The 27,590-nt window shown below is 44.3% G+C and overlaps 1 protein-coding gene across 3 annotated transcripts; it reads left to right on the forward strand.

Annotated features, from left to right (window-relative positions):
• Positions 1-27,336, forward strand: LOC138199280 (phospholipid phosphatase-related protein type 4-like). 3 transcript variants are annotated; one of them, XM_069151229.1, is made up of 7 exons: positions 1-314; positions 10,692-10,997; positions 11,528-11,657; positions 14,546-14,741; positions 18,388-18,445; positions 21,210-21,383; positions 23,633-27,336. In XM_069151229.1, the coding sequence occupies exons 1-7, from the start codon at positions 243-245 to the stop codon at positions 25,313-25,315; spliced, it is 2,619 nt and encodes an 872-aa protein (XP_069007330.1). In that variant the 5' UTR covers positions 1-242; the 3' UTR covers positions 25,316-27,336. The 3 variants fall into 3 exon arrangements, with proteins under 3 accessions (XP_069007330.1, XP_069007331.1, XP_069007332.1); XM_069151230.1 differs by having other exon boundaries at positions 10,692-10,877; XM_069151231.1 differs by lacking the exon at positions 1-314 and adding an exon at positions 11,259-11,387 and having other exon boundaries at positions 10,803-10,877.
• The last annotated feature ends 254 nt before the right edge of the window (positions 27,337-27,590 follow it).

The following is a 27,590-nucleotide window of genomic DNA, read 5'->3' on the forward strand; positions in this document are numbered from 1 at the left end:
GTACCTGACAGCTTGCAGGAACACATGCACAGAACCGAGCCCGAGGCTTCCCGCCAGCAGAGATAAAGCAGCGCGCAGGTGTGAGTGTCGGGGGGTTGGCAGGATCCCGAGCTGTCTGTCGTCCCGAGCATCCTCCTCACGGCGGCATGGAGCGCTCCTGATTCCGGCAGGACACCAGGAAGAGCGCAGCCATTCCTCCCTCGTCTCATCTCGGATCTGTGTGGACATTTGGAGGCCTGGCCATGTCTGCGCGAGAGAAGGGGATCCTGACCAAAGACAGCGTCAGCCTGCTGCCCTGTTTCTATTTCGTCGAGGTGAGTTCATGCTGCATGCTTCTCTTTGTATCTCCATCCAACAGGAGCTGCAGCGGAGGGAAGGTCTGATGTGGCCCAACAGAACTGTCACAGCAGATCCACTATTACACAGCAGCCTTATTAAGATGGTGCTACCTGAGGAGCAGCTGAACGAGATTTGATTGGTACAGTTTTAATATGTTGGTCTAAAAAAAAAAAATCAACCTTTAAAAGAGACACTGTGGTGTGCAAATGAAACGAGCATGAAGGAGATTTTTCTGTCTTCATCCTCCTTTGACGTTATGAGAACAGGTGGCTGCATCGTAGAGGTGAAAGATAGATCTTATTGTTATTTTATTGTTCCATCTTTTGTATCGCTGTATTATATAATTATTTATCTCTATGACCTGATGTAAGCGGTTCTCACAGCAGAGTACTGATTTGTTAACAGTAGGATTTGACACACACAATATAACACATCCTTTTTAGGATGAACTTTTTCAATAGATCAAATGAAAGATGATAATGGAGCCCAAGACAGTTAACTAGTGAACTGTTCATATAACAACACAACTAGTTCATGAAAGTCGACATTAATAAGATATTAAAATACACGTGAAACCAAAGACATGCCTTTTCAGTACAACACAACTGGGACAGCAAAACATCAGAGGTATTTTTATAATATGGTAATAGCTATACATTTTTTTAAATGAAGGCCAGACTAGTAATCTCCTCGTTTATTATTAGTCCGTGTGAACATATATTTGAATCACATATTTACGATGCAGTGCATTACACACTGGAAACGGCTGCAACAAGCAAAGTATAGACGTTGTGTGCACAACGCAACATGATGCAAACATGAGAAGGGAATCTCCAACACTGTCAAGGAGCTTTTAATAGAAGTCTGAGGTGACGAGCTGCAGCCACGCAGACGAGGAGGCCGCTCTGACTCTGCTCACCATTGTTATATTTGAATCATTTTCTGACAAACATTTCAACCTGACGGCTGATTTTAGACGTTGAAGCACCGAGTGCTGCAGCTTTCGGTGATTGTCACTCGTTTCCCTGCTGTGATCTTTATGCATGCTCTAATTCACTGCTGGCCTGTGGCTCCACAATCAAGCATGAATCATATATTATAGATTTTCCTGTAATACTCTGTGATGGGTGCTGTTGATGATTGCATCATTCCCACGGATGTCTCTGAGCAGTGACTTTGTTCGGGAATACCTTCAATTTTGTTTGTATAGTTTGAATCTTTCATTTACATGTCAAGTGAAATTATTTCTATTTATATAGCACATTTAAATATTTTAGGAGTTGACCAAAGTGCTTTACAAAAAACATCAGAACAAACAGACGGGAGAGATTTCAACTGTTAAAAAAAGATTAAAAACAATATGAAGCCAAAATAACATGAGGATGTTCATGAGCAGTAAATAAAGGCCAAATAAAAAAGAATTGAAATGAAAATGGTTGTGATCTGGAAACGTCCATTAATAGATGTTTTCAGTCTGGATTTGAACACTGATAGTGAAGCTGACAGCCTGATCTGGGTCTGTGGTGCTGCCTCTGAGAAAGCCCGGTCAGCTCTAAGAGTCATTGTGGATCCAGGATTAAACGCTGCTGGTCCAGTGACCTCAGAAAGAGACGGGTCAGACAAATAAACCAGGATAAACAATAAACAATGCATTCAGACAGGAGTCTGAACATTAGTCTCCGGTCCACTCCGATGTACAAAGAACTGCAACCTCGAAGTAATAAAACCTGGAGGGAACATCTCGTGGTCTTGAAAAAAAAGACAGGCTCAACTTTAGCTAAACCTCTCAGCTGACAGATGAGAGAAGATTTAATCTGCAGGTCTAACTAGACTGGAATCAAAAATAAAACCCAGGTTCATGAGGAGGGTTCCAGAGATCCGAGACGAGATGAAATATTATCAAGTGGTACTATCAAGAAGGATTGAGCAGCAAAATCTCATTTTGCAACAGACAGGTTTTAACTCAGGCCACGCAACGTGTTGAAGAATGAACAGATCTGGCAGACAGGTTTCAGCGGTATCTGAGTGTCATCTGAATAAAAGTGATGGGCAATATTTTGTGTTTTAAAGATAAACCCAAGAGGCCACTTATATAATGATGATAGAATTGGAACCAAAACAGACCCTTTGAGGGACCCCGTGATTCAGAGAGCTGATTGGGAGTCCTCACTAATGTTAACAGTAGATGTCGGTCAGATCAGTCGATGAATGCTGCTCCAGATGGGAGATAAGAATCACAGTATCAGACGCTGCAGTCAGATCCAGTAACACAAGGACAGCACGACCATCAGCATCAGGGACAGAACATCCCTTTAAAACAGCAGATTCAGTGCTGCGACGTGACTTCAAACCACAATTATTTCTTACAAAAGACTGCAGTTGCTGGAAGACAAGTTCCTCCATTACCTTAGATAAAAAACACATTTCACAAATACATACAGAAGTGCTGTATGATTGAATACAATTCTAAGATGAGGTGTCTGAGCAGCTGTGTAACTGCGTTTATCTTGATGTGAAACCTAATGAAGTGCCCACTGAGTGTATTTTGTCCAAGGATGTTTATAACCCCGACAGTGGCCAGCTCACACAAGGTCATCTGATCCTCATCATTACTGTCCAACCGCAAAAGTAAACGTTGCTCAAGTGTGATCTTAACATCTGGCCACACTTTAATACATCTTTTCAGAAATCTCTGTCTCTGTTTGTCCTTCGAATATCTCGACAACCGTTGGTCTCACCTGCTTCAATCTCAGCGGGTGTGTTGCTGAGGACGCGACACGTTGGATATTCATAGTAATATCAAACATGTTACGTTAGTGGATCGTCACTAAGCTCTGTGAAGGAGTGGGCGGAGCTTTGCTGCACACAGAGAGCTTCTCGGCAGCCGTAATCCTCCTCATTCGGCTCCAATCTACTCGCTTCAGGGACATTTAACTTTCATACCTGATGTTAGCATTAGTACACAGGTTCACCGAGGTTCGCCTGAGATACATCACACGCCCGCAGCGAAGCCGCTCCATCTCCTCTATTAAATGATACAAGTGGAGAGTTTCTTCATCTGCGTCCGCAGCGAGCTGTTCGAAATAAAGCGACACAGCAATAACACAAGCTGGACACTCATACTGCCAAAGCTCTCTGCACTCTGACACGACATTCAACACTGATCGTGGCTCCAGTGATGCTGCCGCTACTCCTGCTCACCACGTTGATCACCGTCATTCTGCTTCGTCCTGTGATGACGTCCTGCTCCTTTAGGCACATGCTCACGTGCTACTCATAAACCTCTCTTTGTCAACGCACACATGCAACAAGCTGATTAGAATCTCAGTTTTATGACACAGAAATCTGCGTTCTCCATGGAGATAAATATGGTTTCTATAATCCTTCACACTGATTACGGTAACCAGGTTTCTCGTCAACATAAAAGTTAAACAGTTTATGTAAACCAAACTGTCCACGGCAGGATGGGCAGCAGGCCCAGATGGTGTCGGCACCGGAGTCCTTAAGGCCGGTACAGATCAGCTGTTTGGTGTCATGCAGTACATCTAAAACCCTCAGCCTGAAAGGGAAGAGCGTCCCGGTGCTTTGGACGACCTCGTGCATTGTTCCAGTACAAAGAATAAGAGCACCAGCGAGGTTGATGACGACAGACCTGCAGCTCTGATGTCTTGTTCTCGGTCACCTCAGGACACAGGTGGGAGCGCCGCTAGCTTTCCAGTGCTCCCTGACTTTGCCGGTCGGACTGCTGGTGTCGTGGATCACCGACTCCCCGACCGACAGGCCAGTTCGTAACACTACAGAAGTGTTTGAGCTTCCTACACATCTGATTTCTGATGTGATTGTGAGACATGTCATCTAAAACGTTCTCTGAAAGAGAGAAAAAACAAGTTCATACACGGCTGCTATCGTGGGGTCTATTAGTGAGGGGAGGGAGGAGCAATACAGGAGCCTGGTCAGCAGCTTTGTGGACCGTTGCCAGGGCAACCATCTCCAGCTAAATGCCAGGAAGGTAATGGACGTTGTAGTGGAAAAAGGATTTCTGAATTATTTGTCTTTCTGACCAAATATCTTTTTTTGTAAACTTTAAAAACGGAGCGAGCTGATCAGTGGTCGATAGTGAAGACTAGTTGTCATAGTGATGACATGATTGACTTGGTCCAAGTGAAGGCAAACATGGAAACTGATGAAGGGCCTGCGTCAGGTGGTTTTCTTTAACAGTTTGCAACGTGTTACATACTGTAAATAGATGTAAACTCATATTTATGGAGGCAACAACACCCAAGACAAGGAAATATGAGCATGCATGTTGGGAGTGGACAGCAGTCAGATTTTTTTTATACCAATTACGTCTTTCAGGATTTAAATTTCTAGGATTACACCAGAAACAAATAAACCCCAAAAATAACAACAAATATTGCACAAGGACGTGTGTTCCTGTGCTTTGTGCTGTTTTTAATCTATTTTTGAGTATTTGTTTTCTGTGCTGTGATAATACATGAAGTCACTTAGAAATAAAAAATAATCTGGAGACAAATGCGATGAGCTGCCCTCAGCTTGAGCAGATCATCCTGCACTTTAAATATAACAGGATGTGATGTAAAGTGTCCTGCAGGAATGTGCTTTGAAGTGTGGAGCGTACAGTATCGCTCCCAGAGCAGCTTCGTCTGCTGAGCATGAGCACAGTGAGCGCTGACTCTGACCTATTTCCCATTTACACAAGAAGAGAGGCCGGACAAGAGGTGAGGGAGGTTGACAGTGAGCCAAGAAAACAGATCTGGGGAGGGGAGGGGAGGGTAACCTGGTTTCAACATAAAACTTGGATGATTCTTGCTTTATTTATTCATGCATCCATTCAGGATTCTATATATAGTTCAACACAGAAGACCACGAGCACCTTTAAAGGAAGAATGAGAACACAAGTATCGCTTCCTCCTGGAGGAAATGGTTAAATTATGTTCCTCTTTCATTTGTTATTCTGTGGCAAAAAGGAAACAGACTGTTTGTCCACTGTGTGCAGTAACTGACATCCTTTTATAGGTTTCCGTGGTTACACATTTCCACTATTCTTCACGAGCATCCATTGTACGGAGCCCAACGGGCAGCAGTTGTAAAACTATCATTTGTTTCCCCTCGGCATCCATGCAGCCGGGGACTGTGTTTAAAACACCTGATCAGTCTTGGTGCTGTGCGGTGAAGTCCAATATAACATGTTCTCATTTTTCATTGAGGTTAGTGTTTGAGGTTCTTTTATAGCTCCGGTGTGGAACGTTTGCGTTTCCCTTCCTGAAGTAACAAGTACAAAACCCCTGTGGACACATCTGTACTCTACTGCTTCTGCTGCAGGTTTAAAATGGTGGAAACACTGTGATTAAATGGTGGATGAATTAAATAAAAGGCGTCACAAGTGCCATGAAATGATTCGTTTCACGATCAGAATTTGAACCACTTCCGGGAGTTTTGAAAGTGGAATGTTGTCACATGGCGAGCAAACATTTGGAAACTCTATGGGAGCTGTGTAATATAATGATTTTATCCCCTTTAAAGTTAGCACGTGGCTAAATTGCTATAATGTCTCACCAGACAACAGATGTTAAAACTCTTACAGGCTCCTCTCCTGTACAATCAGCTGCCAGTTTGGTTCAGGAGGCAGACTTTGGGTTAGGCGCTCTTTATATTGATATACAACAATGTTTTCAAAGAACTTTGGATGCTGTATAAAATCTAAATCAAAACAGAATATGATGATTTGCAAATCATGTTAATCACATATTTAATTGAAAATAGACCAACACCAACAAACCACATGTTCAAACTGAGAATACGTTTCAGAAAAGTAAGGAGAGGGGCATGTTCACCACTGTGTTGCATCACCTCTTCTTTATACAATACTCTGTAAATGTTTGGGGACCGAGGAGACCAGTTTCTGGAGTTTAGAAGGTGAAATGTGGTCCCATTCTTGCCTGATAGAGGATTCCAGCTGCTCAAGTCAGTTCTATGTCATGTTTTTCTCAGTGACAACCCCATATATGGCTCTAAATGTTCGAGGCCTTTTATTTTAAATAACAATACCTTTTAATTTGTGAAAGATGCAGGAGTTTGCAGCATTCAATTTACCAGTGGTGACAGTATCAGCGAGTTATGTTAAGTTTTGCCAATTTGCTCAATTTTACCACCAAAAGAAAAAAATTGCAAATTGCATCAGAATTGTTTGTGGAAAGCCAGTGATAAATCAATCATCACAAAAAACACACTGTAATTAACAAGCAAATTAATAATGCTGGCTTGCTTGTGACTCAGAGAGTTTCCAAAATGAAATGTGAGGCAGAGCTTTTCGCTGTCAGGCTCCTCTCCTTTGGAATCAGCAGCCACTTTGAGTTCGGAGGGCGACATTCAGGTTGGACGATGTCTTTATATATCGAACAAAAAAAGTGAGACGTTGTGTAAAATGTAAAATAAAAACAGAATGCACTGATTTGCAAATCAATGTCAATCCCATGTTTAATTCAAAATAGACCAACACCAACAAACCAAATGTTCAAACTGAGAATTTGACGCAAAACTGCACGATCAAATAATGCTCCTTTCAGGGAAAGTCAGAAAACATGTTTATAATATCTGTCTGAAGGCAAATGTCTGCACTCTCAGTCGGTGGGTGCACCTGCAGGTGGTGTTAAGGCTGGGTGGGCATCATAATGCTACGCTGACATCACCATGACGTCATCCATCAGCTAAATCCGGTTGTTATGGCTGACTCAGGTGACAGTGACATCATCCTTTAGTCATACTGCTGTAGAGGCTGGTGGGCGACCTCCCATGATGCACTGAGTCCTCTCCTCTCTGTCCTCTCTGTCCTCTCTGTCCCTGAACCTTCTGCAGGTATTTTCTCTTCCCTCCTCCTCCCATCATCGCTGCAGCTTCAGGCAGATGGCTGCACACTGCTGAGTCTGGTTCTGTCACAGGTTTCTTCATGTTAACAGGGAATTTGTTATTCTGTCGGCGAATGCTTGCTCATGTGGGAAATGTTGAATTGTTTCACTCTGTAACGTTTCAGTACCCTGAGATCATTGATGTCGTGATTTGAGGCAACAATAATAACATTAAATTGAATTGAATTGATGTTTTAACAGTGACGTGCAGAAAACTCAACACACTCTTTGGCATTGACGTCTCTCTCTCTGTCTTTTATGTTTTTCTTTTTTAAATCTGGTTGAAATGATCCAAAACAGGAACACCAGCAGTTATGAAGTGACTTAAAAAAACAAAAAAACATTGACAGACCAGGTAACATTGAATATTACACAAAATGTATTTACAGATTTTTGTAGCGACAAAGGAGATGTCACATACTAATAGATGAAAAGAGAGGTTCCTTTCCGGCAGCATCACACCTCCTTTATTGTCTGGAAATGTCCTGTTTGTTCCAATGTTGAGTAAATGAATTGGTTAAAAACTACATGAAACCTTCCTATTGTTTAGAAAAGAAGAAAAGAAGTGTGTGAGTGAGTTACTGCTTGTACTAAAGTCTGTAAGTCGTCTGTAAGTGTGTGTGTGTGTGTGTGTGTGTGTGTGTGTGTGTGTGTGTGTGTGTGTGTGTGTGTGTGTGTGTGTGTGTGTGTGTGTGTGTGTGTGTGTTTGTGGCCCAGATCCTCGCAGGAGTACGTTCACTGGAAGCAAAACCTCCATCTGACTGCATAAAGGAAGTAGCACACGTAGCATTAGCCTGTGATTCAGGGCGTTCAGCTGCATGACGAAGCCCTCGATGCTTCGGGCCACTTCCAGCTCCCACCGACGCGTCACACTGCGGTCCTCCGTGGACACGTCCAATCACACGGCGGCTCTCAGCCTCCACACGCACATCGCCCCCCTGTAGCTCTCTGGAAGGGGACACCACGACGCCGGCTGGGGTGTAAAGAACACAGTCTGACACAGTCGAACAGCAAAGGTTCACAATGTGAAGTCGAGTTGGAGAAATCAGGAGAACAATTTCAGGTGCTCAAATTTGACCCTAAATTTTTCTTTAAGTTGTTTTTTAATGTACAGAATCTGAATCTCACTCAGAGTTACTGTTGTAGTTTACAAACAAAACAACTGACACCATTATGGTGTAGTTTCTACAAAATATTGGAAGACCAAAATAAATCATCGCACTCATTTTGTCAAAATTGGATGTTATTGAAATTAATAATCAAAAACTTTCCAGTATTTTTTCCTTTCAGCAAGAACATTGTTTGAGGAAAAAATACCCAGACGTATTGTCATATTACTTTAGGGCCATATCACCCACCTCTGTTTGGCCCCAACATTCACTTGGTACTTAGGATGATTAGATTTGGAGGATCAAAGGTCAAAGGTATGACCTCATGTTTTCTCATTCTTTTGATCACAACATCTCAACAGCTCCTTGAAGGGATTTCTTTTAATTTAGTACAAGCTTTAACTGAATGTACCGTTCATTGATGGTCGAAGGTCACCGACTTTCTGTTCTTTGTGTTTTTAGTAACTGAAACAGCTGTCAAAGCTCGCCTTTGTTTTACCTCCTGCGTCGTCAGTTTGAGCCCTCTACACAGATTGGATATAAAACACAGACTGGATATAAAAGAGTTCGTAGCTTCTGTTCTGAAAAAAGGTTCTGATCCAGAAGTGTCTTCAGCTGCAATACCAGCGAGTGCCACTAGAGGTCGGCTCCAAAAAGCCTCCGGCTCCATAGACTCCCATTCAACTTCTCTCATCAAATCCAAAGTGAATAAAATGTGTCCATCAGTTATCTCGGTGTTGTTAGCTAAAGTCACTCCTTCTTATTAGTTTTCTGGAGGTCCATCTGAAAATAATCCCTCATTCATTAGAAAAGAAGATTCAAGAAGACCTGTTTTTGGGGGCGTGTCTGTTTGATTGACAGGCCTGTGGTGCAGTCAGGTTACAGCTATCGGTGGGCGGGACGTAGTATCGTCAGGTTTCCAATCAGATCGGTCAGATCCACCGCTGGCTCCTCCCCCAGCTCGTCCAAATATGGTCACTTCCTGCTCCAAACCGCTCTGAACTAGCAAGATGGTGACGGACAGAATCTGAACTGGAGGATTCATAACATTCACAAACCAACGATGACATCACTGATGGATGATGACATCACTGCTGGATGATGATTGGTCCTCCACCTTGTGAAACTGTGTTTGCTGCATAAACCTGCATCACCTTCTGAAGTTTTAACAAACAGCATTATGAAGCTCTCGGGTGAGAGCAGATAGAGTTGTGATGTCCTGTAGCTGCCGAGCTGCCCGGTGACACTGTCTTTAAAAAAAGACAGTTTGGTTGGTGTTTTTGGAGAAAGTAGTTCATCTGTCTTCTCAGCTCAAAGCTCTTCTCTGTCAGTGCTCCTGACAGGACTGGATATTCTTACGAAATGCCACCAACTCAGTTCAAACTTCAGTGACACTGTGACCGGTCAGCGGTGAAATCGCTGCAGCCAGTCGTTCAGCATGTCGAAAGCAGGAATTTCCATCGCCAGCTGAGCCCCGTGCAGAGCTGCTCTCTGGTTATCTTCCACGGACCAGTGAAGCACTCTGATTTGTTGAACTCACACCAGCTCCCTCCGTCCTTCCATTTGATCCGAGGTGGTCTGGAAGTGGCAGCTGTCTGAGGAGGTTAGCTCACACGTCCATCTCCACAGGGACGTTCCCTCGATCCTCCGGGGGATCCGATGTAGAAAACCTCCAGCGTGTTCTGGGTCTGCTCCACCGTCAGGAACATGATGACTGGGTCTAAAAAGAGCAGCCCAAACGATAACATCGATATGCTCGGACCTATTTTTCTTCAAATATGGGTTTACATGGTTTGTGTCCCAACCTTTTTTGGAAATGGAGTCGTACTTGGACAAGAAAACCTCCACTGGGTCGGTCTTCCCGATCCGATGCCCGAACTCCCTCAGTATCTCTCCTCAGAGCAGCTTTATCGCTCTGACTTTATTTCACGGTTGTAATTGAACTGCTGTTTTCTAATTGGTCAAGACCTCGAGCTGGCTATAATAAACACGAATGAGCTGTTCCCCATTTTGTTGTTTGGGATTTGGAGAACTCATTCAGCAGATCTGAGATCAGTCGGAGCAATTCAACAACAATTGATTCAACATGCCGTCGTGCATCACTTCCAGCAGCGTCCTCGGGTCATGACAACCTTTATCCGTGCCTCCGTCCTCATTATCAAATCAAATTAGCGAAGCCACTGAACCATAAGGTTATGGGGACATTTGCAGCCTTCACTGCCTGCTTATCTATTTATTTATTCATTGGCAATCTGCTCCAGCCGCTGCTGTTTATGACTTTGAACTCCCTCATATGATTCTCTTTGTGTCTGCGTAGCTGCCGATCCTGGTATCGTCTGTGGTCAGTCTGTACTTCCTGGAGTGGACGGATGTCTTCAAGCCAGTGAAGTCTGGTTTTAACTGCCACGACCGCAGCCTGAGTCTGCCCTACATCGACCCCAACCACGAAGTCATCCCCCTGCTGATGCTGCTCAGCCTGGCCTTCGCCGGACCTGCCATCACAGTAAGAGTTAACGACAAGACGGGAAACCATGGCAACAACCTTGTCCTAAGATTTCAAACACTGAAGTGTAACTGCTGGCAGCCAGATTGGAGGGGCTCGAATTTTGGGCAATTATCTGTGGTGAGACCAAACTTCAACAGCAGAGACTCGAAATTCTGTATCATTATTCTGTATTAATTATTCTTCTACGTCTCCTTTGCAAGAGAAAAACTTGGTATATATTTCAGAGATTTATGTACAGTGTGTCTCTGTATTATGAGTCAGTATTCCTCGTCTGTCCATCACTGATTCGGCCTTCTTATTCTTCTCTCTGTCCATTATTCACCTTTCTCTTCTCTAACATAGATATCAATTTCTTTCCATTTTCTTGTTTCTACAAAGATGTGATCCTGAACAGTGTCTGTGCAGACAGTCAGGTATCCCACTGCACCACCTCGTGTCACCGGAGCAGTGTGTATTTGTGTGTGGTTGTGTTTCACACAGGAAGGAGGAGTCTTGGCTTAAACCAGAGTATGTCAAGTTAAACTGTAAAAGTTGAGCAACACATACACACAAAAAAAAGAGAAGAGACAAGTGTTCAGGTGAAATCTTGCCCTCGTCACCCTCTTCTACCTGTAAACTCATGTAACAGGTGATACTTGTGTCCACAGATCATGATCGGAGAGGCCATCTTGTTCTGCTGCCTGTCTCGGAGGAAGAGTGGCGTCGGCGTCGAGGCCAACATCAACGCTGCCGGCTGCAACTTCAACTCCTTCATACGCAGAGCAGTCCGATTTGTTGGTACACCGAGTTTCTTATTTCACACCGACGCCAGGCTTCTCCACACAATCAGTATTCTCTGAACTAATGCTACGCTACAAAGTCTTAACTCGTGTGTGTGTGTGTGTGTGTGTGTGTGTGTGTGTGTGTGTGTGTGTGTGTGTGTGTGTGTGTGTGTGTGTGTGTGATGACAGCGTGTCCAAATCCAGCATTACCGGTTTGAATCATGAACTCATCATGGTGAAACCCATCAGAGGACGGAGCGGAACCAGAGCTTTGTAATGATGACAGTCACATGTTTGTGGGCTAAATACCAAAATAATCCCGTTATGAAGACAAATCCAACTTTTCATCTCTGATGTATAAACTCATGTTAAACAGTAGCACAAGTCTCAAAGTCCTGATCTGCATATCAAAATACTGTAAACAGAACATATTGATTTTACTGGTTATTTCTCTGAGATCAACAGTTTTCAACTAATCTGGTTTTGAATTTACAGCAAACTGTTGCGAAGTCTCCACACAGGTCTGAAATGACAGCAAGTAGAAATACCAGCTTGTGTTTGGGAGGAGACCCGAAGTGTTTGGTTGGTTTTTAATTCCATCTTGATCGAGCTATTAAGGCAAAAAATGCCCATTAAAATGATCTTTAAAAAGACAGAAATAATATTTACCTTTCATAACAAATGCAACAGTTGTGGTCAAAGATTTGCTGAGTTTACAGTTAAATGCATAATTGCATATTTGCAGTGGGAGAGACTTTACTGTTTAATCACTTCAGTAAATAAAAAACAGAAACAGGTAATTGGCCAATAATGAAAAATTGTTTATCATGAGGCTACTGTAATTATTATATTATATTGATACGATAGTTTACTCAGTGCAAATATGTTTTATTTTATGTTGGACATCAATGTCAGTGTTTCCAAGATAAGAAATGAAATGCAAACAATAATAATAATTGTTCTGGTATAGATGAGAGCAGGGTTGTGCTGTTGTTGCCAAGATAATTTCTCATTTTTCATCAGTGAGTTAGTGTTTGCACATGTTTTTGTGCGACTGTTCACCCGTCTGTTCGGGAAATCTTTGGTTTACGTAGAATTGGACCTTTTATTTTCTGTTTACCGGCAGCTCCATCTTCCTGTTTGTTCCGCTCCAGTTCGCCCTCTTCAGACAGCTCTGATACGACTCGAACGGTGCAACAGCCATGAAAACATGATCTGCATACACCTCAGGCCCAAACTCTCCCCGAACAAAACAGCCTTTATAAAACTCATCGTCCCGTCTGATGGAGCCGGCTGGAGAGGGACCTGGTTCTGGTGTCGTGGCCCTAGAGCCGGCTGGAGAGGGACCTGGTTCTGGTGTCGTGGCCCTAGAGCCGGCTGGAGAGGGACCTGGTTCTGGTGTCGTGGCCCTAGAGCCGGCTGGTGAGGGACCTGGTTCTGGTGTCGTGGCCCTGGAGCCGGCTGGTGAGGGACCTGGTTCTGGTGTCGTGGCCCTGGAGCCGGCTAGAGAGGGACCTGGTTCTGGTGTCGTGGCCCTGGAGCCGGCTGGTGAGGGACCTGGTTCTGGTGTCGTGGCCCTGGAGCCGGCTAGAGAGGGACCTGGTTCTGGTGTCGTGGCCCTGGAGCCGGCTAGAGAGGGACCTGGTTCTGGTGTCGTGGCCCTGGAGCCGGCTGGTGAGGGACCTGGTTCTGGTGTCGTGGCCCTGGAGCCGGCTAGAGAGGGACCTGGTTCTGGTGTCGTGGCCCTGGAGCCGGCTAGAGAGGGACCTGGTTCTGGTGTCGTGGCCCTGGAGCCGGCTGGTGAGGGACCTGGTTCTGGTGTCGTGGCCCTGGAGCCGGCTAGAGAGGGACCTGGTTCTGGTGTCGTGGCCCTGGAGCCGGCTGGTGAGGGACCTGGTTCTGGTGTCGTGGCCCTGGAGCCGGCTGGAGAGGGACCTGGTTCTGGTGTCGTGGCCCTGGAGCCGGCTGGTGAGGGACCTGGTTCTGGTGTCGTGGCCCTGGAGCCGGCTGGAGAGGGACCTGGTTCTGGTGTCGTGGCCCTGGAGCCGGCTGGTGAGGGACCTGGTTCTGGTGTCGTGGCCCTGGAGCCGGCTGGTGAGGGACCTGGTTCTGGTGTCGTGGCCCTGGAGCCGGCTGGTGAGGGACCTGGTTCTGGTGTCGTGGCCCTGGAGCCGGCTGGTGAGGGACCTGGTTCTGGTGTCGTGGCCCTGGAGCCGGCTGGTGAGGGACCTGGTTCTGGTGTCGTGGCCCTGGAGCCGGCTGGTGAGGGACCTGGTTCTGGTGTCGTGGCCCTGGAGCCGGCTGGTTGAGGTGGCAGACGATGATGCTGCGTGAGGCTGTGGGTCCTCTGGACACATCGAATCCGATGTCAGAATGTGGTTGGACGTTGTTCTGCTGAAATAAACAAGACCTTCCCTGAAAGAGACGTTGTCTGGATGGCAGCATATGTTGCTCCAAAACCTGAATATATCATTCAGCATTAATGCTTCCTTCCAGATGTTCAAGCTACCCATGCCATGTGCACTAATGCATCCTGTACCATCACAGATGCTGGCTTTAGAACTGAGTGCTGATTTGTTTTTGTTTGTTTGTTGTTTATCTTGGCAACAACAGCATCACCCTACTGTATTCTATAGTTTTTTAAATTATTATTAAATATATTCTGACTGGACTCCTCCAGTTAGAATTGAAGAGGCCTTTCAGACGAGTGCTGAAATGTCTTCGAGAAACTCACCAGTCCTGCTGCCTTCAATGTGTTTCATCTAAGTGTTTTCCAAAGTGCAGGTTGTACACGTGACTGTACAGCAGCTGTATGTCGGCCCGTGCAGCATCTCCAACCCTCAGATGTGCTGTGCCTCTGTCTGTGCACTGAGCTGACCTCCTTACCTTTTCATTTCTCCTCAGGCGTTCATGTGTTCGGTCTCTGTGCGACGGCTCTCATCACCGACATCCTTCAGCTGATGACGGGCTACCCAACACCTTACTTCCTCACCGTGTGTAAACCCAACTACAGCACGCTGAATGTGAGCTGCGAACAGAACCCCTACGTCATGGACGATATCTGCTCCGGAGCCGACCCTGCAGCCATCAACCAGGGCAGGTGAGCAAGGAAGAGCATTTCACTCAGAAGAGCCACACTGGCTTTATGCAAGTTAAGCAGGGATAAAACATGCAGCGGTGTTGATGCTGCAGTCACCAGTGAAAACTTTATTAATATTTAATTGTTCTCATGGTAACTCAGTTTCAAGCTTATTTCTTCTGCACTAATTCCTTGAGTATAACAAGAGACTCATTGTCATCACTGAGAAGTGCTGAGTCACTGACAGTCGAAGTGACTGGAGTTACATGGGAAAAAAAACACAAAAGAGTTTTGTCGTGAAGAGGAAATGGATCATTGTGGATGAATTCAATTTATTTAGAACAAACAAATAAACAAAACAAAGCACACTAGAGGATGCACTCCTCCACTTTCTAACAGGAACCCCCCCCCCCACCCCGACTACTTCCTGGAGTAGTAAACATTACATACGTTAGATACTGTAAGAGTCTACTGACGCAACTGATTGTTTTCCAGGTGTTAGTCATATCCCATGTGTTGCCATGGAAACGGAGATCACTCTAACATAAAGTTTTATATTTTGAGAGTGAACTGCTCCACCATATGAAAACATTTAGATTACATGTTTTATTTAGATGGTAACTTGTTGTTTAATCACAGTATTACTAGCGCCTCGGTCCTGACCGATGATGACGTTAAAACACACCCTGCACTGTAATATTTCTTCAGTCGGACTGTAGTCCTCCGATCTGAACCTCGGGTTAAACCACGAAGCATGTTTTTGTGAGATTTCATGGGATCTTGTCTCCGTGTGAGTTTGTGTGAGGACGTTGGAGAGTTGAACGAAGCAACGTTTGACCCATGCATTTGGGACACATGTAGTTTTGACTGCAGATTATGGGGCTATAAATATAACCTCCTGCTGCTGGCATGAACACCGTCTTCTGCTATCCTTGGCAGCTTTAGCTTCGGTCTCGCTTCCAGAGCTGCATGAAAAGCTGTTTAGCTGCAGTACATCAGGGGTTTTATTAACCTATTTAACCAGCAGAGGCTGAACACGACTGTAGACCACCTGCTTCCCTTTAGCAAAGACTTAACTCTCGGTCACATTGTGGTTTGGGGTTAGGTCATCGTGAAACAAACAGATTACATACGAGGGCTTGTCGTGGTTGGAGCTTTAGTTGGTATGACCTCATGGGGGCAACAATGTCCAGACCTGCAGGGCAGGTAGCATTAAAAGATGTTAAAACATCGGTGGGATGCAGGTTTGATTGGGAAGTCTGATCAACATAAAACCGAGAAGTGTCTGTGTCAGCGTTATGAAATTGGTCTGTGGTGTCGGAGGTGATACGAAGAGAGCGGCGAGCAGAGGATGGAGAAGTAATGACTAAACCGGCGGTAACAACTTCAAAAGTAACAAGCTTGTGGTTTAGAAAACGTTGCATCACAATTTTTGAAGATAAAAAGCCAGAAGATAAAAGAAGATCTGATGTGTTCATGAGTCGGACCAGAAACCAGCTGCTCCAGATTCAAAGAGGTTGGGTTTTAAAAAGAAATCATTCGTTGGTTTAAAAGAACACACATGAAAATTAAAATCCCTATAGATTAAAATACTATTTTAAATTGGGAAAATTTCAGCTAAATATTCTTAAAAGCACCATTAGGTTGAGGAGGCCGATAAACTTCAGTTTGACTGTAAAAGCTCAAAGAGTTGAAGCTCGGAGGTAGAAAACGGATCCGTTCTGACCCGATGGAAACCGAGACGGAGGTCATCCCACCACCTCTGGGAACAGGCCGAAGAAAAACACTGCCTTTCCACATGCTTTAAAAAACTCTATAAGTTGGTCCAAATCAGTTTTTGTGTTGAGAGTGTCGTCTGGCTGTGTTGTTAGATCCTACATGCACAATTATTATATTTACTGAAGTGCAGAGTGTCGGCAAAATTATTAGTTATGTGCCTTTATGAGCTTTCGCTACGTAGCCACCGCTAGCATGAACAGCTGTTTACTCAGCAGGAACGTCGTGAGTTCAGCATCGAACTTTATTCTTTTACTCTCCAACAGTTCTTTCTCCGGTGGTGGAGGTCAACTTGTTCTGCTTCTGGTTCTCTTTCATTCATCATAACTTCCTCTGATGTTGGACTCAGGGCTACGGTGACTCACTGCACCATCTTGTGGTACAAAGTGGTATTACAAGACAGGCCGGGCCTGTGCGAGGTGGTTAGGTTAGATTAGGTTAGGTTAGGTTAGGTTAGGTTAGGTAGTTACTTTATTAATCCCCAAGGGGACATTTTTTCGCTATGCTAACATCAGTAGATATCTCTCCAACACAATACTTAGATGTCTCGGACAAAACCGGCTTTCTAACACCTGTTTCTACACTGTGAAAAATGGCTATAAAATCCTCAGTAATTTACTGTTTCCGAACAGTTAGTTACTGCGAATAAGTTTTACAGTATCAGAATGTGTAAGAGGGCTAAAAACACAGTAATCGACATGAAACTGGAGAAATAACAGTAAAACACGTCTGTAAATAATTACTATACTGCTGTAGGAATCTAAAGTAAGTATTTAAATACCACAGAAAATCACAGTGAGCATTAAACTAATGTAGAAAATCACAGTTACCATTCAAATGCTTTAGAAATCTATAAATATATTCACATGTTCTGTGGATAGGTTCAGTCAATTTTTTATGTTTTAAACTAAACATCTTACAGATTCCCCATTAAAACAATATAGTTGTTTTGAAAAAACACAAAAGCAATTAAATATTGAGCCAGTTATCATTTCAGTAGCTGTGGCTGCTTAAATCCTGAAACTAGTTGGTTAAATATGGCATCAGTCATCAGTATATCAACTAACAATGCTCCCCATTGTTTTCACTGGGAGTGTGTTAGCATGCAAAACCTACTGCAGTGTACAAACAGACTAGACTACTTAATGTTATATTATTTATTGTATTTTTTTTAAATTTATTTTGTATATCGAAACAACAGCTTTAATATACATGCAATACATTATATTGTAAGTATTTGATCATACACAAAAAATATAACGTGCATAATAACAGAAACCTAATAATGTATAACAATATGTTTCTGAAGCAGTGCTCTCAGTTTTCATATGTAAATGAAATCTTTATCACTCCACAGCTGTCTTTATGAGGATGAAAACACACACACACACACACACACACACACACACACACACACACACACACACACACTGCACTGCATGAATGCAGCAGAAGTCATTCACACACATGCAGAGAGTAAGGATGGGGGCTGGTTGGAGGAGTTACTACCGGGAGTTGTCAGAAATAGGTCATTGGGATGGAGCTGAGTGAGAAACTGGGCCACAGGTTCACTTTCCTTGTGTAGCACACTCTACAGCTCCTCCTGCTACACTGCAGTAAATGTCTGGAGACACTCTGTGTGTCGTTTGTCTATGATGTATTGGTGCTTGGTATATCACTACATTGTGAAAGTAAGAAGGAGGGTTGATGCACATGAATGCATCTGATTTGCTTCAGTCTTTCAACCCAAACCGAACCAGTGTGTGTTCGGGGTATGTTTGATATATGTCATTATTCTTGTTTTTTTTTTTTTTTATCTTCCCTCCTGTTAACTCACACATGTAGATGTAAATGTTGGCTGAGTCTGTTTCTGTTCTTTCATCTCTTGCAGAAAATCTTTCCCATCGCAACACGCCACCCTTGCATCCTACGCTGCTGTCTATGTTTCAGTGAGTAATGGTTGGAGCCCACATGTCTCCCTGCTCTAAAATGTCCACTTTGTAGGAACAAAGAAAAGAGACGGGTTTGACGTCTGATTGCTAGTCAGCTACAGCACATTAAACACGGCATTAAACACTGCAAATGTCAGCTTTGGTTAGTTGAAATCATCGTTCTTACATTTCAACACCACTAACAAAGCATCATGTGTCCTCGGCTTGTGAACTCTTGTTCAGTCCTGGCGTGTTTAATTTGTGTGTCTGCTGCAGTTTGTTCAGCTGTCAATCAAACATGCACACTAGATTGGTGCTTGAAAGTTTGTGAACCCTTCAGGATTTTCTACATTTATCTTAAAACATCAGCAGTAATTTCATACAAGTGCAAAAAATTTGTTTATTCTTTATTTGTCGTCTCGCTGCATGACTCACTTTCTCTCAGGTTTCTGCCACTTTCCTCCTGAATTTGATAACATTGTAAAGAGAGGAACCCAACAACTTAACCATTCCCACGTGAGCAACACCTGGAAGGAAAAAAACCTCCCTTTTAACATTAAGAAAAACCTCTGACAGAACCAGGCTCAGAGGTGAGCGGACATCTGCCTCGACCGGTTGGGACGAGGGGAGAGCAGAGAGAGAAAAGAACAGCGTAGAGATCCAAGACGATAAAGTGTTGGTGCGGCCAGTTATCACAGACCAGAGACAAGAGTACAAAACTACACAAGTGAGGGGAACTTCATAGATAACAGACATTAAACAAAGCTATTGGAGAGAGAAGGCATGAAGTTAATGAGGTATAATGGTGTCATATAAATGCAGAGAGTGAAAGAGAGGAGAGGAGCTCAGTGCATCATGGGAGGTCTCAGCAGCCTCGGTCCGTTACAGCAGAACTAATGGATGAATCAAGGCAGCCCTGGACTCAACGGAGCCAGCCCTAAAGAGACTGCTAAAGAGGTGGAGACTCACTGAATATGTGAGTTAAAGGACAAATCCTCATCAGCGATGATGCCAAGGTTCCTCACAGTGGTGGAGGGATATCTCCGCCTTAGAAAGGGCCAAATACAATAACTTCAGTTTTGTCCAAACTTAAAAGTAAAAAATTGTGGGTCATCCAGGCCTAAATGTCTTTAGACATTTTTAAAGTTTTACTACCTAGTAAATATGTCTATGTATATCATGAAAAGTATTGGGCCTCGGACCGAACCTTGTGGCACTCCACAACTAACTTTTCTTTGCCTTAAAAAGTCATTGTTATGAACAAATTGAAATCTGTCGGCTCGATGAGATTTGAACTGGACAACTTTTAAGTATAAAGTTAAATATGTGTTGGTGATTGGTAGAAATTGTATTTATTTTTGATCAAACTTTCAGTTTTGGAACATTTCATGAAAGATACATTGTCTACATAGAAGAGGCTGCGACTCAAGGTGGGAATGTGAAATTTCTACCTGTCACACTTTTTACATTGACTATTTAAAATGCTAAAAACAAGCCTGATGCTGTGGGTTTTTATGGAAGACTGTGGTTTTTACTACCTGCACATATAAGCTTCCTTCAGTCACACATGGTAAGAGATTAACTATATTAGCAGCGTTATAGTGCCATCAACAGTTTTGAGAGAAAAAGCTGAGTGAACACAGCAGACAGACGCAGGTAGCAGCTGAAGATGTCTGATATGTCTCTCAGTTGTGCAAAGTAGGTCGCATGGTTCAAAGGAGACGTACTTAGTCTCTCAATTAATCATAGACAGGCTTTTTTTAAAACCTCACCCAAACCAAGAGTCTCATCTGTCATTTTCTGTGAAAGTCAGGTTTGCGGATTGCTTTTGTTATGGCTCGCCAAGTAGCTCCAATGACTGATGTACTTCAATTCATACAAGTAGTTCTGACCCAGAGATCTGATTGGTCAACTGAACATTTGGAACAAATCATCATGACATCACATCCTGCTCATTACTAGAAATATCACTCCGCCATCTCCATGGCAACATTCAAACTCTCTGCGCTGGATCAAAGACCAGTCGGCTGCAATGTTGATTAAAAAAATGATTTCTGTCGTTGTTAATTTTGATTTATATGGTGGACTTAGTTTTGATGGATGGTTGGAAGAGGATGAGAAGAACGCAAAGCAAAAAAATGAGAGATATGTCGCATTATCAAAAGAAGAGCTTGATGAGTTTGAAAAGTCTCCAAATGAAGTCAGTACGTTCCGGTCAACCTCCTGGGCTGTCAAAGTTCTCCAGGAAAAACACCAACCAGGCTGTGGATTTGAGACTAGAACCAAAGAAGAGCTCAACAGGATGCATTTCACGGTTGGATCAGAGGTAACCAGGGTCAGTACTGCTCCATTAGTAGCTTACTACTAGTAGCTTATTAGTAGGTTGAGAGCTGGCTTCAACCGCTTTATTAACGACCCTCCTCTCAGTCCGGCATGGTGCAACAAGACGATGAGCTCACTACATCCGATCATGTGTTCTGTGGACTCAGTTTGTCAGAAGAGCAGGCCATGACCAAACTGAACATCATGCCTTGGTCCTGACCGCATCACCGCCGTGCCAATAATGACGTTTAAGCACATCCTCTCTTGTTTAAGTACATAATACGAGTCCTTCTCATTGTAATGTTTTCTTGCTCTGCTGTGTGCAACAAGCAGCATGCATGTGTTTCGTGCTCTCCGTGTTTTCTATCCAATAAATACCAAATATTGCATTATGATAATAGTGCTCTGGTGTAACATGAAGCATTAATCCTAAAAAATAAAATGTGTCATGTGTCTACAGATGTACTTCAACAGCACCCTGACCGACTCCTCCAAGCTGCTCAAGCCCCTGCTGGTCTTCTCCTTCATCATCAGCGCCATCATCTGCGGTTTGACCCGGATTATCCAGTACAAGAACCACGCCATCGACGTGTACCTGGGCTTCCTGCTCGGAGGAGCCATCGCTGTCTACCTGGTAAGGGCCAGTCCCATCTGTAGATCCATACGTCCTGAGACTGCTCCTGTTGCATGTGACCAGTTTGCAGAGACGGTGTCACCTTTTTAGTTTAGTACTTAAAGTTTGGTCACGTGATGACAATCAGCCCGAGTTACACACTCTGTGGTGAACATTGGTCCGTGGGCGTCAGAGACAAATCCAGCGACTCGGGGTTGTGGAGAGTGATGATTGCGTTGTTGTAGGCGAGAAACTAAGCAGTGACATGCTGGAGAGCCAAAGTGCTATAGTGCCGCAGTTCAGGTCATTTCCACTGAACGTTTTCCCTCTGATGCCTCAGAAGGTCCCAGTAGACCTCGGTGTCGACGGTCGTTTGCGGGGTTGTGCTCAGAGAATTCGTCCCTCAAACAAAACCCACCTGGTAAAATGATGTCACCTTTTCCAGTTTTCAGTGTCGTTCTGCCCCTAGGGAATACGAATGTCACTCGAAACACCTCTCCAGGCTCATTGCTTCATTACCATCGGCTTCATAAAGCATTTAAAAGGGACTCTGTGGCTGATTTTCCGTTTGGCACTAGATTTGATGTTCGTCGTCCGACCATGTCCACGGAGAAATCGCAGATTTGTACGAACCAGTGCTGATTCTGATCAAGCGGTAATATTTGTAACCTTAAATCATTAAGGTTTTAGTTTCCTCCTGCTCTGTGCACGTCATGATGTTGTGCATTGTTCTCGCACAACAGGAGCACACTCAGGACTTATTGATCCACCATCATAAATGGTAAATGGACTACACTTATATAATGCCTTTTTACCTCAACAGTTTAGAAATACATTACAATGTTTACCTCTTATTCACCCATTCACTCTTATACACTCACACACCAATGGTGACGGAGCTGTCATGCAAGGTGCTTGGCTGCCATCAGGACTTGAAGGAACTTGGTGTTCAGTATCTTTCCCAAAGACTCTCAGCCATGATCGAAACATTGAGATGAGTGGGTGTCTGTCTCTACCAGCCGAGTGCCCACAAATATAGCCTGACTTCTAATGGTGTTCCTGTACAGAAGGTTATAGAACAAATACAGGAATCTCACGTGTGCAAGAACACATACACCTTACAATTTAAACCCTTTCAGAGCCAGAATGCAGACACACAGCTCTGAGGGAGACCTGAAGTTACTGCATTGCCATGTGAAAACCATCAAACTCGTTTTATTTTTAATAATGCCAAGCGAATGTTCTGACAAACCTGTCCATATAAAGGACTAAAATCACCCAAAATTTAAATTAAATGGGCCGAAATTCTGACATGCTGACTGATCACGAGCTTCACTTGGCCTTGGTTAAGACTCTTTCTTCTCTCCCTGACAATCCCCGTATCTCCCGTGAAGGTGTTTGTTCTGTCTTTCCACAGCTTCTATATCTATTGATATCATTTACTAATATTGCTGAAACTTTGTGTTAGTTGGATCTCACATTACTGCACATGTTGAAAATGTGTTGGTGAAAATTTGCAGTCTTTGTGACCCATGTGATACCGTGCTTCACATATACAGTACATATAATGTATTACATTACTGGAAAACGTCTCCACATTTTTGTTGAAAAAATTTGGAAAACATTGGAAACTTTTTCTGAGAGAGTCTGGAGGTTGTTTTCATCTCAGTCTGGTTTCAAGAGCAGAAATCCTTCTTAAAGCTTAAATCTGTGTTGCAGCCCTTCTTGGCTTATTTGAAATTTTCTGCCAGAGCTTTCCATTTATTAAGAGTTACTGAGATTACAGCTCAAAAATTTAACAACAACAAATAGCAAAACCAACCTGGAGTTTCTGACAAGCCGAGTTTTAATCAGGCTGTTGTTTGATATGTTTGGTAAATGAATCCGTTGTCTGCTGGGAGAGAGTTCAAATAATGAAGAGGCACATTAAGGTACAAAGGACAATTAATTTAAATTGTAAAAGTCCTCAGGAGTTCATGGTAGAATGAAAACTTAAAAGAGTCGCAACACTTTCAGCTAAACTCTTCCCCATGTTAACACACTAGTTTCTAAATCTGAGTAAGGCATTGGTATAATTATTTGCATGTATAATGCATTTGCGTAAATAACACTGCCAATGCCCTTAGTTGTTTTCAGACCTATATAATCACTAGCCGAGATGTACCACACCAAAAAAAACGATATTTATTTTCTGTAAGTGTGTTTGAAACAATAAAAAACAAGAATATCCAGTAAAAGAAGCGTCAGTCATGGAGTGTTTCTGTTTCCAGGGCTTGTATGCAGTCGGAAACTTTCAGTCCAGTGAGGAGACCAGCAGCAGTTTCCCTCTGCTTGTCCACCGGCCTCACTGCCCGCTGCCCCACATCAGCCAGGAGGCCGTCCTCCACCACCTACAGATGAAGGCCGCGATGGTCGGGGAGCCCGGCATCCCGACCTCCCACTCCGAGGGCCTCCTCCACCGAGGCCTGCAGCAGCAGAGGTCTGACGACAGCCTCAAACGGTCCAGTGCAGACGTGGAGGTGATCTCCCCCCGCACCCACCAGAGCAAAGAGGCCACGGTGACCTTCAGCCACACCCTCCCTCGGGTCCACACCCCCCAGGCCATGGCGGCGTACGAGGAAGCGGCCAGGCGTCACGCGGCCACCCTCCACCACGCCACCATGGACTCCAGCCGCTCCAAGCAGCTTCTCTCTCAGTGGAAGAGCAAGAACAACAACCACAAGTGCTCCCTGCAGGTCCCGGACTCGTCCTCTTCTGCAGACTCGTCGTCCGGCCAGTCCTCCCAGCACCCCCACCACCACGGCAGCATGGAGATCCGATCCAGCTCCGAGCCCTCCGCTACGGGCCTGAACGGAGGCTTCGACGGCTACGCGTACGTGTCCAAACTGGCCACAGGCGCCAGCACCACCCTGCCCAGTAACTGTAGCGGCATCACGGGAGGGGCCAGGATATCCATGCAGGCTCGACCTGGGTCCTCACAGCTGGTCCACATACCAGAGGAAGCTCACGAGAACTACAACACCACCTCCCACAGAACAGCGGGAGGAGGAGGAGGAGGTGACGGCATGTCGACGGTAAACAGCACAGTTCAGGCCAACTGGCTGAGAGCAGCAGAGAGGACGGCAGACTGCAGGACTAACGAGAACGGGCAGAACAACCACCCGCGGATCCTACAAGTGATCGCCATGTCCAAGCAGCAGGGCCTTCTACAGACCCACTCCAAGAGCTTAGATGAGAGCAGCATCGGCTGCAGCACCGCGGGGAGCTGTCAGGGCTCCGCTCGCTACCGGGGGCTCATCGATCAAGACCCCATCGGTCCGACAGGACCCAGCTCACTGGGCAGCACCGCGGGCAGTATATCAGGCAGCACCGGAGCCATCGTCAGAGTAGAGGCCCACCCTGAAAACAGACCAGTGATCCAAGCTCCGTCCACGGATGGAAGCGGCTCGTGGAGGTGGCGCTCCCTGGATCATGGCACTGGAGCCGGCGGTGGGACCGGGACCGGCGGAGGAGCTGGGAGTGTGAGGCAGTCTTTTGAGCTCAACGATCTGAACAGAGATTCAGAAAGCTCGGACTCAGTACCGGAAGGGTCCATTGACAGGAAGCACGCCAATCCCATGGTTACCACCACTGCCGCTGTGAGCACCCCACCCGTAGTTACTGTTCACACCCAGAGCACCGGTCAGCCCGAGCCGAGGCTCCACCCGCAGGGCTTCTCCACCATCCGGGTCACTCCGGGTGACGGTAGCGGTTCTGGATCTGGAGGTAGCGGTGTGGGAGGAGGAGGTGGAGAGACTGCTTCAGAAAGCCCCTCCGTCGCCTCCAGTCGCGAGTCCACGCTGAGAAGGAAAGGCAGCAATATCATCCTGATTCCAGAGAGAGCCAACAGCCCCGACATCGCTCGGAATATTTTCTACAAGGGAACACCAGTTACTCCTGTTTTCAGGGAATAACGTTTAGATAGACTGGAGACTTCACAGAAGATGTAGCTAATAATGCAAAACAGCTGGAAGCCCATCATTTTGGCAACACACAGAGTGAGGGGAGATCAATAAGTTGAGACTACTGCTGCACATCACCGTGAGGAGCACGGAGCAGCAGAAAGATCAAATCCTGATGAGTAACTGGAACAAACTTCATCTCTTGATCATCATCAGTTCCTGAGTTCCACATGTTTTTGTGAGCAGTGGACCTTCTGGGGAACAGACAGAAGTCTCAGGGAGACCAACCAGGTGAGTCGGAGTGGGAGGAGCTACGATTGTGTTGTTGTGGGTAGAAACTTGTGTGTTTTTATGGCGCTCTGAGCGGCGTGTTGTCCTGTTGGAAAACCCTGTTACCATGGCGACACAGTTTGGGTCATTTGAACTGACCGTTTGTCTTCAGAAAGTCCCAGCAGAGCTCCGTGGTTTCACTCCGACCCTCAAAGAAAACCCAGCTGGTTCTCCGGATGCTCTTCTTCCAGAGATGGACGGAGACGTCCTGAACTTCTCTAAGAACACATCTCCAGGATCGTTGCTTCGTGGTCTCGGACCTCCTGAAGCAGCGCCAGAGTCTCCGTTGATGATATTTAATCTGACGTGAAGCCTCTGTTCATGTTCACGGAGAAATCACAGAATCAGAACGCTGCTCTCAAAAACATGTGGAACTCAGGAACTGATGATGATCAGGAGATGAAATTAGTTCCAGTTACTCATCAGGGCTTTATTTTTCTGCTGCTCCGTGCTCCTCACGGTGATGTGCTGTGAGCAGTAGTCTCGTAACTTATTGATTTACCCTCCTATTACTTGTCATTGTATCTATTATAATAACTTCAAAAGAGGTTTTATTCAGCATGATTTTTGTCTGTGTTTACACAAAAGCACAACCTTTAAGTGTTGTAGAAATAATCACTGTGTACTTTTGTTGTCACTCCTGGGGAAAGCTGTCGTTCTGTTGATCCTGTGCCGGTGGTTTGGGGAAAGGATAACTATTGATTTTAAGAGGTTTTTTTTGTTTTTTTTAAACAGTGAATAAAAAAAACATCACATAAAAGAGAAAGTGAGTTGAAACTGTAGCAAACGACTGCAAACTAATCGTATCATAGCTGTGAAACCAATGTTTACTTCCCTGCACTGTAAATACTGTGTATGTTTGAAAAGGGTGCTACACCACAAAATACTACTTACATACTATACTGTAAAACATACTGTATACTCAAAATAGATAATTTTTTTTATAAAGAGTTACAACTATGACATTAATATGTGACAGAGATATGTTTTCTATTTTGTCTCTTCTCTGTACAGATACCACATATTCAACAAAATACTGTTTTGAACCATAAGTGTGCTTAGCATTCCTTCTGTAGCTATAAAGTCAAATATGCTGTGACTTGCACTGAAATACGTGTTTACTGTAGCTTGTATACTGTAAAACTCGACCCTCTATCTTATATCATGTACTTCTATTTGGACACTTATGCCAGTCCTTAATTTATAGCACAAAAAAGCAGCGGAGCAACTGAAACATGTTGTTCTTTGACATCAAGATAATTTGTATATTTTAAAGTCAGTGCAATACTTGACCTTGATTTTCCTGACTCCCTCTCTCTGTCCTTTGCTGCCTCTGGATCTTTGTCCTGAAACAACAGAAGCAGCTCGAAACAAACTGCCTGCAGGACTCTGGGTGGCTGCAGCAGGCACTCTTTTACATGTAGCTTCGGCCTTTTTGTGCTATAAACAGGAAATGACGCACTCGTAGCACTCGTTCCACCAGCATGCACTGGAAGAATAGCATTTTATCCAGTTATATGCTGTAATTCCCTTTTGTGCCATAGAGCAACCAGCAGATTTTATACTCAACCCAACCCCAAATACTATTTATCAGATGCTATGTAGATGCCATAAGAGGCTCCCAGTTCTCTCAGAAACTCTGTGGTGTGTTTACGGTCACAGTAGATATCTGAAATGAATATATATATATATATATATATATATATATATATATATATATATATATATATATATATATATATATATATATATATATATACAGCTTATATATATATTACAAAGTGGCTGTTGGGAAATGCTAAAAGAGGACTGTTTACCATTTTAGAAAATATGTTGCATATCATTCATTTGTATGTGGTTAAACAAGCACCCACTGGATATAAAAGTAATTTTGTACAAACGACCCAGTACCGGCACTAACTGTACTGTGAGTATAGTAGAGTGACTAAAAACCACC

The sequence above is a fragment of the Embiotoca jacksoni genome, unplaced genomic scaffold (assembly GCF_022577435.1).
Source record: "Embiotoca jacksoni isolate LCO1_2020_lvr unplaced genomic scaffold, fEmbJac1.0.p SCAF_17, whole genome shotgun sequence".
NCBI lineage: Eukaryota > Metazoa > Chordata > Actinopteri > Embiotocidae > Embiotoca > Embiotoca jacksoni.